The 21,785-nt window shown below is 44.3% G+C and overlaps 2 protein-coding genes across 2 annotated transcripts; one reads left to right on the top strand and one right to left on the bottom strand.

Moving 5' to 3' along the window:
- Positions 1 to 4,340: 4,340 nt before the first annotated feature.
- Positions 4,341 to 7,232, top strand: trim35-13 (tripartite motif containing 35-13; the record flags this gene model as incomplete). Its single annotated transcript, XM_083649823.1, has 6 exons — positions 4,341 to 4,733; positions 5,754 to 5,849; positions 5,940 to 6,170; positions 6,277 to 6,299; positions 6,422 to 6,540; positions 6,634 to 7,232. The coding sequence occupies 6 exons, from the start codon at positions 4,341 to 4,343 to the stop codon at positions 7,173 to 7,175; spliced, it is 1,404 nt and encodes a 467-aa protein (XP_083505949.1). The 3' UTR covers positions 7,176 to 7,232.
- Positions 7,233 to 7,404: 172 nt separating this feature from the next.
- On the bottom strand, positions 7,405 to 16,715 carry slc27a1a (solute carrier family 27 member 1a). The gene is made up of 13 exons (XM_083649820.1): positions 16,303 to 16,715; positions 15,809 to 15,976; positions 15,315 to 15,709; positions 14,182 to 14,349; positions 13,201 to 13,270; positions 12,958 to 13,049; positions 12,300 to 12,409; positions 11,966 to 12,175; positions 11,755 to 11,881; positions 11,515 to 11,652; positions 10,894 to 11,058; positions 8,633 to 8,779; positions 7,405 to 8,506 (listed from the first exon to the last, which is right to left on the bottom strand). Exons 2-13 carry the CDS (start codon positions 15,973 to 15,975, stop codon positions 8,349 to 8,351), a joined length of 1,947 nt encoding a protein of 648 aa, XP_083505946.1. The 5' UTR covers position 15,976; positions 16,303 to 16,715; the 3' UTR covers positions 7,405 to 8,348.
- Positions 16,716 to 21,785: the final 5,070 nt, after the last annotated feature.

Raw genomic sequence — 21,785 nt, forward strand, 5'->3', positions numbered from 1 at the left:
TTGTAATCCTTTCATCCTTGCGCCCAAGTCGACGTTTGAGCCAAATTGGCAGAAATTCCATCAAGCTGTTCTTGAGATATCGCTTTAACGAACTTGGGAATGGCATTCGTGAGGTCACAGTGACCTTGACCTTTGACCACGAAAATCTAATCTGTTCATCCTTGAGTCCAAGTCGATGTTTGAGGCAAATTTAATGAAATTCCGTCAAGGCATTCATGAGATATCGCTTTAACAAGCTGGGAAATGGTGTTTGAGAGGTCACAGCGACCTTGACCTTTGACCACCAAAATCTAATCAGTTCATCCTTGAGTCCAAGTCAATGTTTGAGACAAGTTTGATTAAATTCCGTCAAGGCATTCCTGAGATGTTGTGCTAACAAGCTTGAAAATGGCATTCGAGAGGTCACAGTGACCTTGGCCTTTGACCACTAAAATCTAATCAGTTCATCCTTGAGTCCAAGTCGATGTTTGAGGCAAATTTGATGAAATTCCGTCAAGGCATTCGTGAGATATCGCGTTAACAAGCTGGAAAATGGCGTTTGAGAGGTCACAGTGAGCTTGACCTTTGACCACCAAAATCTAATCAGTTCATCCTTGAGTCCAAGTCGATGTTTGAGACAAGTTTGATTAAATTCCGTCAAGGCATTCCTGAGATGTTGCGCTAACAAGCTTGAAAATGGCGTTTGAGAGGTCACAGTGACCTTGGCCTTTGACCTTTGACCACTAAAATCTAATTAGTTCATCCTTGAGTCCAAGTTGATGTTTGAGGCAAATTTGATGAAATTCCGTCAAGGCATTCGTGAGATATCGCGTTAACAAGCTGGAAAATGGCGTTTGAGAGGTCACAGTGACCTTGACCTTTGACCACCAAAATCTAATCAGTTCATCCTTGAGTCCAAGTCGATGTTTGAGACAAGTTTGATTAAATTCTGTCAAGGCATTCCTGAGATATCGCATTAACAAGCTTGAAAATGGCGTTCGAGAGGTCACAGTGACCTTGACCTTTGACCACCAAAATCTAATCAGATCATCCTTGAGTCGATGTTTGAGGCAAATTTGATGAAATTCCGTCAAGGCATTCCTCAGATATCGCATTAACGAACATCGTACGGACGGACATATGTACGGATGTACGTACGTACGGACAACCCAGATCCATAATGCCTCCAGCCTGGCTATCGCCGGCGGAGGCATAAAAACATCTTGTCAAATTGAAATGGCTGTCAATAGTCTGATTCAACTAGGTCAAATAGAACAACTATACAATAAACAAACATAAGTTCAAACTAAATCATGGAAAATGATTAGCCTATTACTGTATGTAGTATGGTATATCATATAAATAAAACAATGTCAGATATTTAAATGTTTAAGTTATACAGAAACCAAGAAACATGCAAGTTTATGTCTGCCCAGAGACTGCATGAGCAACTAAAATTGTGACAGCATAAGTGTGTGTGTGTGTGTGTGTGTGTGTGTGTGTGTGTGTGTGTGTGTGTGTATGTATGTGTGTGTGTGTGTGTGTGTGTGTGTGTGTGTGTGTGTGTGTCCATGAGGGGCTTGACTCGTCAAACTCGTCTAGCCGGCTGTTGCTATCAGTAGCCCTGAACTGGTGCCAACAATGGCATGGACACAAGGCTAGCACTTATTTGGTCAGGAGTGCTGGAGGTGGAGAGGAGGTGTGGTAGAAGACAAACTGATGCAAAGACACACATATAACTATAAATTACATCGATTGTAGTCATGGCCAAAATTCTGTTATTGGACTCACCTATCATCTCAGTGAAACAGACACAATAGTAGTTACAACAGTATTATTGAATAATTGATCATCTATTGGGAAAAAGCTCTGACCAGATCACTGAATGTGTAACCACAGACAAGCCTCCTCCAGATACACGTTAGCTCTCAGAGAGAATAATGGACATTTTCACATACTATCTACTCCTGAAGTTCACAGACGATACAACAGTCATTGGTCTCGTCCAAGATGGTGACAAGACAACAACTTGGAGCGTAACACACTCATAACAGTGGAGATGACGGTGGCCTTCATGAGGAGCTCAGCCACCATTGCCCCCTCTTCCAATACTGGACAAAACAATGATGGGGACCACTAACCAGGACCCGAAAATGGGCAGCCAACATGAACTCCATTGTATTTAAATTAAAACAAACAAACAAACAAACAAACAAAAGCCCAACAGAGGATGCACTTCACCAGTCATAGGATGGATCATAGAAGCTGACCTGCCCACCGTACAGGGAAGATTAATGCCGACCCCTCGCACCCTGGATACCACATTATTCAAACTCCTCCCCTCTGGCAGGCGCCTCAGGTCATTGAAGGCCAAAACAACTAGACACCTTAACAGTTTCTTTCCACATGTCATCACATGAAGTCATGAACAAATCAATTGGACACTTGATGTCTAGGCCTCTTTGTTATATAGCTGTATATTTGTTTATAACTAATACCTATTTTCCACCACTGCATAGATTTGCACTCTTTCCACTCAGCACCCTGCACTGATTGCTGTGGTATTATGCATAAAATATGAATGTATTTAGCCAGTACATAGGCCACGTCCTATGTCCTGGCATGGTATGGAAGTTTATATATATGGGGTAGGTTTGAGTGTTATGTAAAGTACGGGAGCGCTTTTCTTTTCTTTTCTTTTTTTACCGAAGTCAAATCCCTTGTACTGTGTGTTGCATACTTGGCCAGCAGCCTAAAGCCTGATTCTGATCTATTGTTATTGTGGATGAGTACTCAACAGCTGAAAGTAGTTCTGGCAGCAGACGGGCTCTAAAGACTGTCCTGCCTAATTTGTAAATAGACTTTGAACCTTAATATAGATTAGAATGTGTGAGAGGCGAGGGCACAAAAACAAACCCACCTAGAATTTAGCCTCAGCTATAGGGTAAACGTTAGCCTCCCCTATAGCTGAGGCATACTGGCCTGCACAGTTAGCTCATGTTAGAGTTGTATTCCTAGAGCTACACCCCACCCCCCCCCCCCCCCCCCCGCCCCTCCCTTGCCCTATTTTTGGTGTAGCGTTGATCCTTGTGAACTTATTCCCACTACAAAAGATTGAATTACAGTACAAACATGATTACTAAGTGTTAATTGCCCCTAAAGTTAACAAATTAATGTGTTTATACTGAGCACACAACTTGTAGCTGTTAACCAATAAGTAGAGTCTGCAGACTGTGCGGACTAATAGGGAGAAGAAATAAATCTCAGTTGTAGTCAAGTGTTACTCTGGAACCATATGTGACCTATCAAAATCAATCACATTGACCCCCTGAAACACATTTGGAGTTTTATAGACTGTTGGAAAGAGGAGAGTGTAAGCTTTGCGGTGATATCAAAATGATCCGTGTACTCCAAAGCTTGAGTGAGATACACCCCTGTATGTCTTAACTGTTTCCAAACTGTTTTTGAGGAAAAAGTATGACAAAAGTAAGCTAGTCCTGCTTGTCACGCATGAGCTTCAAAACTATATTTCGGTTTGGAATTTTACAATAATCTTTACACAGAATGAAAGCCAATGCTTTATTTTACTCAAATCTGGTGAAACCCCAAAACAGCTCAAATCAATATTCTCTCACAAACGGGCCAGTGTGACATCAGACCATTGATAGTAAACATCAGACTGATTTTGTCACAGCAGGTCACATACAGTATGCGAGCTGTGTATACTGTTCTATAATACTATGGGTTTGACTATATGGGATTTTGAATAAAGTCAAATGAAAAAATAAAAGAAAGTAAAATAAAATAAAATAAAATAAAAAATTCTTCCAATGGTCAGCAGAGTATTTCCTCACCCAACCTCAACCCAAATGGACGCCCTCTATTTATATCCTCGCAGAGTTATTTTGGATATTATCTGACGTGAAACTCATTAACAAACCTTCTAATTTCACTGTGACATGTCGCTTCAACACTTCTCGTGTAACTTAAGAGGCGACCATAACATAGCTGCTATCAGAGGGTCATCTGAGTGGAGACACTGCATCTTACCATCACCCACTTCTCAGTGATCATCCTTGTGTAATTCAAGCCACTGCTGGCTCATGTCTAGTCAGATGCAATCTCTTGATGCATTTGATTCTGAGGGCGATGTTTACTTGAATATGTGTGATGTGCATGCTCAGCATAACACAGCACATCACAGGATATTCCTGTGGGGGGGCTGAGGTATTGACACTTGTTTCCGAGCATTACTGAGCTTTAGATGAGGGAGCCGCCCTGCAGCGTGGGAGGGGCCAGTGCAGGGGTGTGGTAACCATATCAGACCCTCCTGCCTTGTCCTTAAAGCCCTCTAGAGAAGAATGGCCACCAGACGCGCTGAAGACGACCTTTCTTGTCCGATTTGTGGGAATATTCTCAGTCAGCCGGTGCTGCTCACTTGCAAACACCGGTTCTGTAAAGCCTGTCTTAAGGGCAGCTGGGACACACAGGGCTGTGGGGAGCGCTGTTGTCCTCTGTGCTGGCGCCGGTCATCCATGGAGCACATAGTGGTGAGCAGTGTGCTGGAGAAGGCCTGCCAATCCTACAAGCAGGACAGGAGCAAGAATGACCCAGAGGCTTGTTCCCAGCATGGGGAACGACTCAACCTCTTCTGTCTGCAAGACCTGGAGCCCATCTGTGCTGTGTGTGAGAGAGCAGCTACGCACATCGGGCACAGGCTATACCCCATTCGGGAAGGGGCTGACGACTGTAAGGTAGGCGAGAAAAAGACACATGGCTGAAGTCACCTCAAAGTGGGTTTTCACTTTGGTAGAGCATTTAGATCCTTTGAAATGTATCCCTTGAGATGATTCATCAAGGGGCAACCTCTGACATCAGCTGCTCTGGAAATCTTTGGCTACAACTGGAAGTCAAGCTGAAGCCTCTTTCTTGCTGATACTTGCAAATGGAAAAGAAATCTATTATAAACTTCAGTGTATCTTGCGCTGTTGCAGTTGGTCTTTTGTGCTACGTATGACTTTTTAGACCAGATTTTCAAAATTGGGGTGTGGGGGGGCTGTGGTCTACAATAATACTGGCCAGCCCTTGGAATTAAAATGAAGTGGCATGCTAAAGATTATGATTATATATACACACTGTATATATTAGTATATTCATCATGAATATAAACATTTTGTACAACTTATCATCTTTTAAGAAAATGCACTGCATATTGTGTTTTATTTTTTTATTGCAGCTTTGTGCTTCTCTGAACCTGATCTACTCAAACACATGGCTATGCGAAGGTGTTTGGCAGGGTTCATTCACATTCTAATAATAGATTTATATTTTGGGTCAGGCATTGCTGACCAAAAGCCAGTGCCAGTGCCCCTGGGGAGTTAGAAACTAGACTCCCATAAGGTTTCTCCAATGTGTGACACTGTATTCATCATTCTGCTCTCTCCACCTGTCCTCCTTGTCTTCTTCTTAAGACAGGGAATGCATTGAGCGCATCAAGGCTAATGTGAAATTAATTTATTGGCCGCCACCTTGTGTCCCTCTCTGGATTCTCACAGCTGCGTGAATCCAGCTCTGTAATGTTGCCAGGGCATTTGATCCAGTCCTATAGATTTGATAGACGTGCAGCTTTGCATTTGAGGGGGAATGCTTCCATGGCGTGTGGCAGCTGGAAGCCCCACATTGTGCTGACAGCTTGGTGGCCTTACCAGTTTGACCCGTGTTTAAGTGTAGATGCCCTCTCGCTGACCTTAGATGCCTTCTCACCGACCTTCTAGGAGGAACTGAAGAGCGCACTGCTGCCTTTGAAAGAGAAGTTGCAGGTGTACAAGAAGGCGAAAATGGTCTGCGAGCAAACGGCAGAGCATGTCAAGGTATTGTCAGTTCCATCAGCACCAAATGCTTTAAAGATACTAGAGAGAGAGAGGGTAGTGATGACCAGTTTCAATCATGTCTCCTTCCAGACCCAAGCCGAGCATACTGAGACACAGATCAAAGAGGGTTTTGAAGCCCTTCACAACTTCCTGAAAGAAGAAGAGGGGGCCAGACTTTCTGTTTTAAAGGCTGAGATGGATCTGAAGAATCACACCATCAACCAGAAGATTGAGGAGATGAGCAATGAGGTCACGTCTCTCACCAACACCATCGCATTGGCGGAGCAGGAGATGAGATCTCAAGACGTCCCTTTTCTAAAGGTAAATAAGACAGATGGTTGGAAATACAAGTAAAATTGAACTAGGTCATTATACTTACGTGTACAGATCACATGCTGAAAGTTGTTCTCTGCCATTTGGTTTTCAGAACTACAAGGACACAATAAAGAGGTATGTGCATTATAGTTACATTTACAGTATTTTAAGACCTATCTACAGCCATATTTCTTTTAGGATTATAACATAGCTTCGATTAAACAATTCAGAGAACTAATTCCACAGTATCATTTCAGAACCTGGCGAAAACCCTTGGACCCTCAAATGATGTCCGGTGCTCTGATTGATGTGCCGAAGCACTTGGGCTCTCTGAGATATCAAGTGTGGGAGAAGATGAAGAGCATCATTAAATACAGTGAGTCCGTTCAGCAGCAACATCGCTCATCATCTCATATTGGTCAGCTCCTTCCCTTATGCTCAATCACTTTCCCCTCTTCTGCTCCTCAAGCTCCCGTGGTTCTGGATCCCAACACAGCCGCTAGCTGCTTCATCCTGTCAGAGGACCTGACCGTTGTACAGAGCTGCAGTCAAACCTTCAAGCTGCCGGACAATCCGGAACGCTTCGACATCAGTGCTGAGATGCTGGCCTCCGAGGGCTTTCGCACCGGGCGCCACAGTTGGGACGTGGAGGTGAAGGACAACACCTACTGGGTGGTGGGTGTGGCCAGCGAGTCCATCAACAGGAAGGGCAAGCACGTTCTGACGCCGGCAGAGGGCTTCTGGACTATAAGGTACCGCAACGGAGAGCATAAGGCTTGCACCGCGCCATGGGGCCCGCTGACCATGACCAAGGAGCCACACGTGGTCAGAGTGGTGCTGGACATGGACCGAGGCAAGGTGACCTTCTTCGATCCTGGAGTGAGAACGCCCCTCTACACCTTCACAGATATCATCACACCCAGAGCCTTTCCATACTTCTGCACTGCCTGCAAAGAGCATCCACTGAAAATCCTGCCCGCAAGGATATCCTTATCAGTGGATGAATGGTGAATTAGGACTTTTGAGTCGCAGATCACCATGCATGCAAGCAATGTTTCCATCACTGCAATACAGAAATCAAGGGCTGCTATTTATTAAGCTTGTGAAGAAGTCATTTCTGTTTCCCATGAGAGATGATTATGTCAGTACAAAGGGCAAGCTAATAAAGTAAGAACAAATGAGTGCAAGATCTCTCACGTTTTATGAATGACATTAATCAAACATGTTTTAAAATATTTAATTTGGGTTACAGCCAAACAAATGTATGAGATCTGAAATTATGCTTAGGCTCACAATTATTCATACCTACATTTTGTACATTAATGTACTAATAAGGTATCAGTTAGATAGGATGTGTGTGTGACTGAGCTTTGTAAGACTTCAGTCTAAAGGTTTATTTCTGTGATTCCTACATTTTTTTTAACCTCTTTTCCAGGAAAAGCATTAAACACAAATACTTTAGAACACTGATGTAAAAATCCATATAAGGCACATACAGTACAGGAACGATGAGTGTGTAGGCTATATTTGCAAACCAGTGCCAGTGCAATCTGTTCATTACTTCAAACATGATAAGTACTATAAGTGGGTTTAGTTTTTTCCATCAATATGTAACATTGCATTAAAAAAACCTCTAAGGTTAGTGATGTCCTAGTGGCCACACGTACTGCATGTTGCATGGCACTCTTCACATCCTGACACACAGCAGTAACTCCAGAACTTCACGCTCAAGTATTGCTTGAACCCACACAGACATGATTATTCTTTCAGAATATTTCATTCAAGGGAGCATTCCCTCTAACACAAAGCAAATCTTCATATTGTAACATCATGTATCCTATTTTTCAAGTGGGATCCGCAGGACGCTCACTTCATGTCGGTGAAGCTCAAAGGCTTTTGAGGTGTTCATTTGGCTAAACTATAGAGAAGGAAATGTTTACAGTACAAGGGAATAAAAACGCCCTCAGACTATCTCCTGGTGTGTTATTCATACAGTGTTAGAACATTACCTGCAACAGTGCTGCGGCTGCCTATTTAAGTAGCCCTTTCATCTAGGGTCCCTGAATGGTTGAATCCAGGGGAGGAGGTGCCGACTGATGCCGACACCAGCATAGAAATGTATGCTCTCCTTCTACAGCATCTGTCCAGCTGAGGCACCCTGACTGCCCCACCAGCGCTTCCATCTCATAGAGACATTCTTCCCTCCACTATGGCACTGTATAGCTCCTCATCTACGGCCTCGTAACGCCCAGCTCTGGAGTTTAGAAAGTAGATCTGGTCAGTCGCGTGCCGCGGGTCGAATCCCTCCCTCTGCAGCCTGGTCTTCTGGATTTTAAATGTGCCTGAAGGGGAATGGAGATGCACAGAAGATAGATTGTGATTTCTTGACGTGAAATCATTGGTGATGTTTGATTTTTTTTTATTAACTTAGGAGGGATATTATGGATATTAGTCCTGTGCCAATTTACCCGTGGTGTCGACATGTGGGGAGATTCGTAGAAACACAGGTCGGGCGTATGGAGGAAGGACTCGTTGAACCTCTTGCAAGAAAACGTTGCAGTCAAAACTTCCCGTGGCGTCTGCGATGGCGGCCATGCCTGCCTTCCCCTCCACACCTGGGTATGAGACATTCAGATTAATCCTTGGCAAGTAGGGCAGAAACAAGCAAGGCGGGGTCCAAATGAGAGCCCTCCCCCAGATTTTTTTAAGTGCATTTTTCCACAATTCTATGATTTATATATATGCAAATTCAAACATTTAGATTCTAAATTAGAAGATAGTTTTGAGGACTACATTGACCATTTGAATTCACACCCCCTCCCTTCCAGACACTTTTTTTTTTTACACTTTTTTTTTTAGAGGAATGGGGGATCTTTAGGGTGAGATAGGAGATTAACAGTATACACCACATAGAAGTGGTACACATCATCTGAAAGCCGGGAAGCTTAAGATTAGATTTGAGATGCAGCTCAAGTGTGTCAAGATTTTCTAGCCATGAATCAGTAATAAAAAATGTGTTTTGGTTAGGCGTTTTCAAATGTTGAAAGTTTAGGGTATAATGGGCTTAGAACATTATGATTAAGCAATATATCACGAGAGCAAGTGTGTTGTGGTGAATATATCCCGCTGATAAGCTTATCAGCGGGATATATTCCACAACACCACGCAGCTCGAGTGCTATATTGCTTTTATAAAACGGTTTCCAAGTATAATAATATAATAATAATAATACTATAAGTCCGACTGGCATTTTATTCTGATAGAGTCAGTTGAAACACTACTGTAAGGCGGGACCTCTAGCAAGAAGATAGACGTGCGGGTGATTTGATTGGATCGTTCTGGAGACTGAAGTCGACATTGGCCAATCCTGGCGCTTGCTGAGAGGTTTTGCATAGCCCGACACCAGAGCCTTATGCCGACACCAAGTAACGTTACGTCTTATTTAGAAATGCGGGGTTAAGAGTGAGGGCGCGCGAGAGAGGGGTTAAGACATTAGCCCGCGTCTATTCTTGTACAAAACATGATTTTCTGCAAAGTATTAGTAAAGTTATAAGCGAAGATCGATTCACAAGGATCTGAAAGTTGTCTCCGCCATTTTGTTTTTGAGGTAACCAAAGCCTAGAGAGTTGCGCCATCATGCGTCTGGCTGCAAGCGAGTAGCTTTTTGTTTTGACACTACTGTAAGGTGGGACCTCTAGCAAGAAGATAGACGTGCGGGTGATTTGATTGGATCTTTCTGGAGACTGAAGTTGACATTGGCCAATCCTGGCGCTTGATGAGAAGCTGAGAGCTTTCTGGAAAGCCCAACACGGAGCTCGAGCCTTTTAGTAAGAGAGTTGCCATGGCAACCAATAACCCATGGCCATGGGTTATTGAACTCGGTTACTGGAATTATACAATGGCTGTGAACCAATCAGATTGCTTGATTTGAGAGAGCCGTTTTATAATGAGAAATATATGATGGACATCCCCATGCTCAATTATGTCTCATAAGTTGCTGCAATATTTGGGTTGAGACCATTTGTTACACAGATTTGCCGCAAGATTTAACCATTTTTGACCACTCAAGAATTGATAAAAATGGTCAAGAATCCCTCCAAAATAAAACATGAATGCATTAATGTTGGGAAAAAAAGGGACTCTGAAATAAATATGCAAGCAAAGAAAAAAAAGGCGAAAACAAAACATTTGTACAGCATGCAAAAAAAATCATGGTTTTTGCCTAAAACTGCATAGGATTCGAATAAAGTGGGCATGTCTGTAAAGGGGAGACTCGCAGGTACCCATAGAACCCATAGAACCCATTCTCATTCAGATATCTTGAGGTGAGAGGTCAAGGGACCCCTTAGAAAACTGCAATGCCAGTTTTTCCCCTCGCCAAAATCGAGCCTAACTTTGGAGTGTTATTTCGCCCCCTTCCCAACTAGCATCACATGGCTGCCTTAGGTCTTCTAGTTTCATATGATACCAGTATCTTCACTCTAGCTTTAAAAAGGAACCTGCTACAGGATCTGAAAGACCGCAATGCGATCCGGACGCCTGTATATTGGGAGGGGGGCGGGCAGATTGGTATTTTCTCAGTATTGGGGGGGACATTACCTCCCCCCCAAAAAATGCATGGTTAAGCCCATGGAAACAAGCGACAAAACCCCCAAAGGGAAAAGGCAACTGTGTTCCAAACATGCTCCTAAAAGTAGACATAGTGCTTAATACAAAAGTTATGCGTCACCTGGCACTGCCACCCCATAGACGGCCACATCCGTCTGATCCAGGAGACCGCTGAGTGTGCCCTCCACCTCGGTGGTGGAAACATTCTCCCCTCTCCAGCGGAACGTGTCCCCGCTGCGGTCCCTGAAGTACATGTAGCCCAGATCGTCCATCACCAGCACGTCACCTGAGGTCGCCACACGGAAAGGAGATTGATTTTCAACCTTGGATCAAAAGGCTGAGGGAAAAATAAAATGCTGACAGGGAATCAACGGCCATTAAGTTTGTAATAGATCATCTAACATCAACGTGTTTGCCTTTCTGACGGGCACAGAAGGTTTATGATGGCTAAGAAGTTGAGGGGCAAAAACACCCGTCTGTGCTGATGAACTTCAGTTTGACTTTGAGTTAACTACTTAATAGTCAAAGAAGTGACTGGACACTCATAACTCATCACCCCTAATGAACGCTGACAAAGGCAGCCTGGCTATTTTAACACAATCTGCATTTGTCTTGTCTCAACTTTCAAGTTATAAATTATATAAAGACAACAGCTTTGAACGCATATGTGTTAACATTTATGACCGCTGTTGTGAGCTATCGTGTATTGCAATATCTATTGTGACCAAACTTGACTGGTAACCTGATAAATACGCAGAGTCGTTTTTCTTGAAGACATTGTGGGCTATCTTCTTCCTTGTAGCATCCTGACTTGCGTAGCCATCGAAGCGCCGTAATGGGTCCTGCTGGTTGATCCGACCCACCAGAAGCCCTGGCTCCCCTGCGAGAAAGAGAGGAGGTTCATGCGATGTTTTCAGGAGACCGAAAGAGCGACATAGACCAGGTTAATGATCAAAACCAACAACATCTGTGTAGGCATTACCTGGACGACAAGACACACAGAGACCCTTGCTGTCCCGAACCAGCTCCATGGTTTCCTCGTCAACCTTCACCAGACGGATGGGGTACACATTGGGGAGAATGCGGCTGTTGAATCCACAGGCCCCCACCTGGCGAGACAGAACATTAACTACACTCCCATCCTATTCATTTGGTATCAGTGGAGATGGAAGTAACACACTGTGTTTGCTGACCTTGCCGTCCATGTTGGCGATGCTACAGTTACACTCAGTCGCTCCGTAGAACTCGCCGACCTGCGCCACCCTAAAGCGCTCCGTGAAGGCTTCCCACACGCTGGGGCGCAACCCGTTCCCCACCGCCAGCCGAACCCGGTGACCCTTCTCTGCTGGACGCACCGGCTGGGACAGGAGGTAGCGGCAGATTTCCCCGATGTACTGCACCACCTACAGGGAGAATGCAGTTTTGTTACGAGGCCACGACTACTAGTTCAAAATGTACAGTTCATACTAACTCATATTCGACAAACCGCATCACCTCTCGATATTTGGTCGATATTTAAGTGCTTACAGTGCAGTTGTACTTGATACAGTCTTCCCAGAAGCGGCTGGCAGAGAATTTCTTCTTCACTACCACAGTGAGGCCATGCATCAGACACTGGCCAACTCCCATGATATTACCTGGCAAGAAAGAGCTCATATTTAGGATAAACAGGCCTAGCTGGAAAGATTGGCATGTATCAAGGCATGGCAAGACAAGTCACAGCAATGTCAGGCAAGACAAGTTTATTTGTATAGCACATTTCATAAACAAACGAAAAATATGTATTTATTAGTCACTCTCCTACTGATGACACTGTAAATTAAGTGTGCATTGCCTCTGGTCTGTTTGCCGACATCACCGCACAAAAATATGCATGGCGCCAGGTATGAGTTTATGGTAGAGTGAACTCCCTCAATTTAGATGAGCTCAGGAAAGATCCTTAGGAGTGCAGATTCTATCCGGTGGTCTTACCCCGCTGCGCGGGACTTGCCAAATGCTCCCACAGAACAATACATGGATCTGCTACAAGCAATTACAATTAAAAACTTCAAGCAAGCCTTCACTTCTCAAAACAGGTTAGTAAAAGAATGTATTTGAGTAGTCACGCTCCATGGTGACCCGGTCAACCAGTACAAAATGAAGTTTGTGTTACCTCTCCACAGGCCTCAACGCTAACGTCACATACCTGCAGAGTGATAGAGAGGCAGGCAGTCATAGATGATGTCATCAGGGCGCATGCAGAAGGCAAAATACCCAAAAGCAGCAATCCGGTAGTAACTGTTGGGGAAACAAAATGTAAAAAACATTCAATACCACCCGAATATTAAAAACAGCCAATATACCCAAATCTCAATTTATCTCAAATTAGCTGTGCGGCAACTGTAACAACTCTACAGAGTGGTCCTAGTGGTAGTTCAAGAAAACGTACCGGCTCTGTACCACAATGGCAGCCTTGGGCAGTCCTGTGGTCCCAGACGTGTAAATATAAAATAGGCGATCTGTAGAAGAGAATACAGTACAGCATTAAAACGGCAAGCTGAAATGGTAAGACAGTAGGTACATACTTGTGTCTTCACAGTTTACAATCAACATAAGAACCTGAACTCTCGTTACCGTTGTCTATCCATCACTGCCAGTGAAGTCAGGCATGCATTCAATAGTGCTAGCAATAACATATCATATGTTGTTTTGAAAGAAAGTCCGAACAGAAAATGTAGCGTTTGTTTTCCTGGTGAACATTTTGTTATTTCAAATGGGATGCACACATTTTTGTGGCATGCTGATCAGGTAGAACTAAACAGTAACTGGCCATTTGTGATTCAGACACCTCAACCAGTCAGTCATATCTAGACGGCTCTTGCTGTGCACAGAAAAATGTCAAGAACTGTCCTGAATACAAAATGAATTGTCAATCTGTCAATCTCATCAATTCTGCACAGCCAACCAATCACTTGGCCAGGCACAAACGAGTATGTGTAGGCTGCTGCGTTGTGTTGACAGTTCTTGCAGGAAGCCATGTTAAGGGCTCGCCCAGGGACGGAGGCGGGATTCTATCCCACAATCTCCTGCTTGCAAAGTGCACACGCTAACCGCAACCCCAAGAGAGCTAGCTCCCTTGGCGGAGCTGGGTAACGTAACGGGCCTTTATACTGGGGAGTGAGAGTTTAACCAACTTACTCACTACCACTCGGGACTCACATTCACTCGGTTACACAGATTCATTTTTTCTACACTTTCGGAATTAAAAAACGACATTCCAATAGAACAAGCAAAAATGGTGATCAGTCAAGCATAGTATAAGGACACAGTTGTGTAAGAGTTGTTTAAAAGCAGACTCGCCCTCAACATGTTTACAGATGACGTCCTGATGAGAGTCAGAGTTCAGCTCAGTGGGAGATGGGGCACTCACCATTGAAGCCTTTGGGGAGAAGGCAGGGGGGAAGGGGGAGTGTCGATGCAGAGGCTAAGATGGGGTCCAGAGGTTGGGCAGCCAGACACGCCAGATGTTCTGCACTGAGATCCCCTGTACAGAACCGTACCATGGACTGGCCCAGGGAGGAACTCACCTCCAACATGGCTGACATTCAGTAAAAGGAGAGAAGGGAGAGAAGACATCAGTCAAGCCAGTTCAAGTGCTACAGTTTATATAACATAATGTTACAGACAGAATCTAATCTTTTTTTCTTTTTTCAAAATGAAAAATGACCCTCAAACAACATGTTTGCTTTTTTCTGTGGGGTAAGACCACTGGACTCTATGCTGCTTCGAAGAATCCTTCGGAAAATCCATTAAGATCTAATCTAACTTGATTTCCTTTTGAGGGAGTCACTCTCAGAGAAGTTCTACTGGCTGACCAGAGGTGTCAGCAGTGTGAGAGTGGCTGGCTCTCGCTGGCCTCCCTCCCTTCCCTTCCGTGAGAGGAATCTGGCGGCGCAGCCAGGTCTCCATTGTGGAATTGTGATGGGCAGCACTTAGCAGCAGTGCCCTTGGAAAATAGTTTCCAACAATCCAACTTGCCATTTTCAGCGTTTGGCAACGAGCTAGCGTGTAGGTTTCTGCTGTTAGCTTGCTAGCTAGTTAGCGTTGTTGTTTTCACTGAGGCGGCAGGGCACTATTTACAGCGACACACAGAGAGGAGGGAGCGGAAGCCGCTCTGATTGACATGGACATGGACATGGTCGGAGCCAATGACAGAGCTTGTAATAAGCGGGGAGCGGACATCCGGCAGTGACTGAAACAGTCGCTCCAATGGGGAGAAGCTGTAGAGCAGGGGAGGCCTTATCCCAGTAGCCTGTTTCCGTGCAGCCAGATTCCTCTCACGGAAGGGATGGGGAGGCTGTCCAGCGAGACTAGTCACACTGGTGATGACACCTCTGCTCTGTGGAGCACATTGTATTTGCCTTGTGTAGGAAATGTATATAATAATAATAATATAAATAAAGTGTGATCATCTGTATTTTTATCAACTACTGAATAATACTACAGGCATGACATTAACTCCTCAAGTAGCTTCTCTCACCAATGCTTGTCATACTGTCTTACCTTCAGCAAGCTCAGCTCCAAACACAATGCCCCGCGATGCTGACACTCCGATACAATGTAGCAGGGAATCACGGCGGAGGTTGAAGTTAATGAGTGCGGCTTCCACCCCCACCTTGGCGAACCCCAGCCAAAGGGCCACCTGTAACGGCCTGCTCTCCATGAAGAGGGCCACCACGTCCCCGGAGACCCACCCCTGACCCCGCGCCCACTGGGCAACAGCATTAGACAGCTGGTCCAGCTGGGTGAAGGTCAACGTCTCCCCGGTGGCCTCGTAGATCAGAGCCGGTTTGTTTGGGTGGAGTTTTACTGTCTGGGCAAAGATGGAAGGAATGGTGCTCCCACGACGCATGTGATGCCACAAAGCCAGCTTCACTCTCAAGAGCACATAGAGGCCACTGGAGAGGGTGACGGGAGGAAACGGGGACAGAGGTTAGGTCAGTAAAGCTGTAGCGCCCCTAGCATGATCAAAATTTGATTCGGTCGAGTTAACTTACTTGAGGTCTCTCTTCGCAGTGCGCGCTGCGATGTAGAAGTATTTCCAGCTGCTGGTGCCCAGGTAGACCCCAAAGCCTGCTGCCAGACTCCAGGGCCAGGAGACCCCGAAGAGACGGAGCAGACCCAGGGAACCCAGAGAGACTGAGACATTCGCCGCATTGTGCATTCTTGTCATGGACATGGGGGAAAGATGGGGGTTTTGGTGCGGGATGGACGTAAAGTTGAGAGTGAGACAAACATGGTTTTATTCAGGAGGTTGAATGGTATACTGTATTATAGACAAGCAATTTAGCTCAATGTAATATCTTAAAGAATGACATCAAACACCCAGAAAAACCGCCAATAAACATGTATCAACATGCAGGCAATGGCTGACAGACTATCTCACATGTGGGCAACGTGTACACGCCATAAATGCCACAGAAAAGGTCTAATTGTGTATGAACACGTACTGCGCAAAATCTATATGCATGCGATGTAGCCAACAACTTACCTACCAATCAGCAGCGATGCCAGCGAACTGGAGTGATGGCACACGGTCACCTTTCACCCACTAACCCCCCGAAAAAGTTGTGGTTTAATTAATTAAAGTATAGTCCTGTATTCAAATCCACCTCCGGTTGTCGAGAGCGTTGTACGGAGACCGTAGCGTGTTAACAGTAAACGATCCGTTTCGAACAAAGTATTATAACTAAACGCTACAATAATAGTTTCATAGCTCGCTGCTTGTCAACGCGGTTGTTGTCGTTCAGTAACCGCTTCACATACAAACGACATTTGAGAACGTGTCAAACATACGTGAGCGAGTCCCGCAGCCTGGCGTCCGAGGGAGAGCGTTGAGAATGTCTGAACGACTAGGAAATTTGTTCGAAATCTGAATGAGAATTGGGGAAATGTGTGAGTGAATCCGGCTATTTGCTGTACTACTCCATATTGAATGTGTCATTGCAACTGGAGCACCGCCCTACCATGGGTGGGGGTCTCCGCAGCGAGCTCAGCCATTTGATGAGCTAGACGCTGGTCAAGGTGTTCTCGAATTGGATTGGACCACATTCACCCCGTCCAATTGCAATTGAATTTTAAGGTGCCCGTTATGTCGAATCGATAGTGGGAAACTGGTAGATAGATAAACTAGTACAAAATAAATGTGAGATGGGTTCAACCCATTAAAGCCCCTTTTATGCTCTGATCGTACACTGGAGTACAGTATACTTTTGGCTGAGATAGATAGATAGATAGATAGATAGATAGATAGATAGATAGATAGATAGATAGATAGATAGATAGATAGATAGATAGATAGATAGATAGATACTTTATTCATCCCCTTTGGGAAATTCAGGTGTCCAGTAGGTGGCCACATAGTCTTGGACAGAGTCCAGATGTTGTTTATTTAGCCTGTTTGGAAATAATAGTCTTATTCCCAACTAAGTACATATTTTTTGTAATCCATAAGGCAAATGTTCAAGAGTGCCATGGTCAGTGGGTGTAGACTGGGGATCTGCATGCCTTTGTGAGTCTGCTGTGCTGTTGTAGTGGATCCCTCTATGTGGAGGGCACAGCAAACTGTGCAGCACCGCTCTTTTAGTCAGATGTAAACCAAGGGGTCCAGGATCTGATTCCAGGAGCCTATACGTAAAGCAGTACAGTTAACCCCTCTGGTTGAGGGTCTCAGACACTTGTAAAACTGCATCACTGACACAAGAATGTGGATCTGTTAATATAAGAGATCTCCACATCCAGTGAGCAGAGAGGAGGAAGATGATGAGGATGAGGACGTTGAATGACAGTGACACTGAGCTGCTGACTTTGGCTTCACACTCTGGGAGCTAACCTTGGCCTGGAGCAATGCCAGGCACCACTTCTGATGTTACAGAGCATGCAGGGAGAGTGTGAGTGCTGTGGGGCCCAGACACCCAGGCCAGGGTTGTGTCCGCTGTAGATGGAGGGGGGGGGGGGGGGGGGGACACCAGGAGGGCGAGAGAGGACACAGGACAGAAGCAGCACAACTCGGCGGATGAGAGTCACTGTGATGGTGGCGGATGGAGCAGTGGCTGGGTGATACCCACACAGAGCTAGATTGCACTGTACCCCATGTGCACATACATAGCAAAGGCACAGACGATCACGTGACCTTCAATATCAGCCAATAGCAATGCCCCTGCCAACAGCAGGCGAAATTGGACGTGGGGTTTGGATAAGGATGCCCAGAAGAAGAAGAAGAAGAAGAAGAAGAAGAAGAAGAAGAAGAAGAAGAAGAAGAAGAAGAAGAAGAAGAAGAAGAAGAAGAAGAAGAAGGAGGAGGAGGAGGAGGAGGAGGAGGAGAAGAAGGGAGGAGGGGAAAAAAACATGTGGGACTCCACAGAAATATCACACAAAGCTATGACCAATCAGAATTAAAAGAAACATGTTTCCAAGAAGATTAAGCGTCTGATAGATTGTTATCAGATGGCTGGGCAAGTGGTGATTGGTGAGCTGATTTTTCCGATTATTCCGACAACACCTGAATGCAGCATCTGAGGTCAGGAGGTCTTCAGGTCAAGTGTGCAGGACAGAAAATGATGGACGACTCGAAAAAGCCCAGCGGTGCTGCAAAAAGGAAGAAACAAAAGGGAAAAAGAGAGAAAAAGTAAAAAACAAAAACAAAAACAAAAAACAGCTAATTAGTAGGCTATCTTAAAAAATAAACAAAGTGAAGAAGATGCCATGTGTCGAGCTAGCTAGTAACTAACTAGCTAGTTGCGGAGCTGGATTTTGAGGAGGACCACATGTTTGCAAAGAAAAAGTAAATAAAGAACTACTAAAGGTAAGAACCATTTGATTATAAATCCTGTCTTTGCATTGAGCAGTATAATCTGTTGGCATTGTGTGTTGCTGTATATTTTGTGCGAAAGTTTATTGATGCTGTTTGCATAATATGTGTATTGCATCACTTGTGTGGTGCTGCTGCTGTGTTGGAGTCCGTTTGTCAATTAAGTTCATTAGGCTTTTGCAGTTCTGTGTGAAGTTGCCTAAAGTTAGCTCACTTTGGTGAACCTTTGAAATCTGCATTCAGCTCTGCTGTGTGATTATCTTTGGATGTCCTTGTTGTATATTCCTTGTCAGTCACATTAGCCTATGCTTGGGTATTCAGTGAACACAGATATTGCCATAGTTTGGAGTCATACACTGTTTTGGGATGATTTAATCTATTGTTTCCTTGCCTTGTGATTTGTGAGTTAAATGGCAGTAGGCCTACTTGGTCTGGTCTTTTGAACCGTCTTGAGGCATAGTTGCTCAGCTGGCTGGACTGGTTACTCAGCCTTTGACCAATTATGTGTGGTTATGGTCTGGTATGTTTGACATGCCAGCTTGTCTGGAAGCTCAAAATAATTAAGGTGTGGTTTAATAGCTTGTTAGCAACCACGTGATTTCGATGACATAAGGAGGGGTCAGTTCCCAGGGGCCCCTGGGTGTTCTCAGCTTCAGTGTAAGCTATGATCTCAGATTACAGGCAAAGTTAAAACTACTTTCAATAAATATTTCTCACAATCAAACACCTGATTCAAAGCTATATAGAGTGCAAAGACACACCCTTTTCCGCATTCAGCATACGCACCAAGGGATTTCATCCGCCATTCATTTTTCCATCTACATTTCGTAAAATGCTCATTACTTGGTCAAACCAAGCGATTCAGCTGTATTTAGAATCAAGAGAGACCATATAACATTTCACTCGGGCCAAAACAAAAAAGTAAAAAACGTTTATTTTATTTTTTATTTTACTTTTTATTTTTGGAGCAATGGCGGATGAGATCCCTTGGTTCGTATGCTGAACGCGGAAGAGGGCGTGACTTTGGCACTCTATTGAACCATAACGTCTAACTAATCTTGACCTCATTCTGCACTAATTTCAAGCCATCCTAAGTCATTCATAGACTTTTGATTATTAAAGTAAGTTTGGTCTGTCAATGGCTCACAAGGATTTGCACCATTAGGAGAGCTGCTTTTGCACAGGCAGTGATGAAGCCAGAGCCTCGTTCTTCTTCTGAAGGTCTGCCCACTGTTTTCGCTCGTCCATGGCATGGGCACATAGTGATTGATTGGACTGAATGTCTGCAGGCACTCTCACACAAGCAGACTCTCAGAAACATGAATAATCATGGTAATGATCTGTGAAAGCTGAGCCTCTAACAATGGGGTCATTTTTGTATCTCTTGTTCAGAGGATGTTTAAAGGACAAGACGATTGTGTTGGCATTTCTGCCTTTATTATTAGACAGTCACAGTAGAGACATTTGGACAGAGACTGTGGGGGGTAGACATGCAGAAAAAAGGTCCTAAACCAGATTAAAAACCTAAGATTAAATTAAATGATAGGCGCCATGGCCAGTTGAGCCACCAGGACCGTGCCACTGGAGGATTTTTAACAAATTGTTCAACAATTTCTAGCAGCCCTGCAGTGTGGCAATGAAGGAAACTTGTGCAATGTGTGTCTCTTGCTGCTTTCGTGTGATTTGTTTGCACAACAACATATCCTCTGAGCAGACTAGACTCTGTGTGTGAAAATACTTCTCCTTTTCAGCACATTTCTTGCAGCTGCTTAACATCTTCCACCTGCCACAAACACACCTTGCTCATTTATCTCTTATCCTTTCTGGAACCCCACCATACAGTACCAGCTCCACAGCTGCTTTCTTTGACAATTTCCTCAACTCTTTGTGTGTGTGTGTGTGTGTGTGTGTGTGTGTGTGTGTGTGTGTGTGTGTGTGTGTGTGTGTGTGTGTGTGTGTGTGTGTGTGTGTGTGTGTGTGTGTGTGTGTGTGTGTGTGTGAGAGAGAGAGATGGGTATACAAAAACACATCACAATAAATATCCTCTTCTTGAGTTGGGTACCTCACATTTCCCTCTCTGATGCTTTGTGGGCAAGATATTGAAACCAAACTCGTGGAGAATTATGAGAATGATCAGTTTGAGGGAATCTGCCAACAACAGCCTTGCCTCCGCCTCTCTACTCGACGTTTGGCTTCATTACAACTAGGGGTTGCCAGTTTGTGTTGGCAGTTTCCACTCCAGTGTGACAGAGGCAACAGACACCAGACCTTCCATCCAGTGTGATACAGGCAACAGACATCAGACCAAACGTCTGCAAGATGTTAATGAAGTCTCATTCTGCAGAATGATTTGAATCTTAGCCCGTCCACAGGGGCACAGTACACACTCCATTTCCTTCTTCAGTCAACTCGGTGGAGTGGGCGAATTTGAAGGTCTGGGCCCAGTTGCACAACGCACCTTAGGTTAAGATTTCCCTTAGAGTCAGAATTAAGGTGTCCATAAAATAGAATCGGCTGCACAAAACACCCTTAAATCTTCTCCACAAGGTTAAACATTTTAAGGAAAACATAAGCACAAGATTTAAGGGTATTTTATGGACACCTTAACTCTGACTCTAAGGGAAATCTTAGCCTAAGGTGCTTTGTGCAACTGGGCCCATTACGCAAAGTTATAGTACTATTGATGAGTTTTTAAAAGTATACAGTTTCTTTGCATTGTGATGTGGAACAATTTCCTTGGCGTGGTTTCTTTGATGGACTTTGCTTCTGATTACATTTTCCTTAGAGTTGGCATTTGAGTCTAGTTTCTGGAGTTTCAAAGTGAAAATAAAATATGTATCACCCTGTTGATCTTTATGTGGAAACTTAAGATGCTGCACTTTTTATTGTGTTTATTTGGCTTCTGGTCCAATATCTATTGAATTTCATCTTGCCTTTTCCCAATAATACACAGTGACTAGAAAATGAATTAACCCAATTGGCCAATTACCATCCCAAAATGAACCACAGTGGGCTTTATTATTCTAGCAGAAAGTTCAACCTATACTCTTCAACACCCCAAGAGCCATGTTTCATGAGAGAACGTTTTTACTCCGCAAGCAATTCAGCCCAAATAAATTAAGGGGATAAATAAATAAATACTTTCCCACTAATTTATAAAATGT

This window comes from Poromitra crassiceps (assembly GCF_964638095.1).
Source record: "Poromitra crassiceps genome assembly, chromosome: 13".
Classification (NCBI taxonomy): Eukaryota; Metazoa; Chordata; class Actinopteri; order Beryciformes; family Melamphaidae; genus Poromitra; species Poromitra crassiceps.

Coding starts and splice junctions, on each gene's coding strand:
- slc27a1a (XM_083649820.1), bottom strand. CDS start 15,975: ATGCACAATGCGGCGAATGTCTCAGTCTCTCTGGGTTCCCTGGGTCTG. Junction 12,176..12,299: donor GTATCAAGTACAACTGCACT/GTAAGCACTTAA, acceptor TTCTCCCTGTAG/GTGGTGCAGTACATCGGGGA. Junction 11,882..11,965: donor TCGCCAACATGGACGGCAAG/GTCAGCAAACAC, acceptor CTGTCTCGCCAG/GTGGGGGCCTGTGGATTCAA.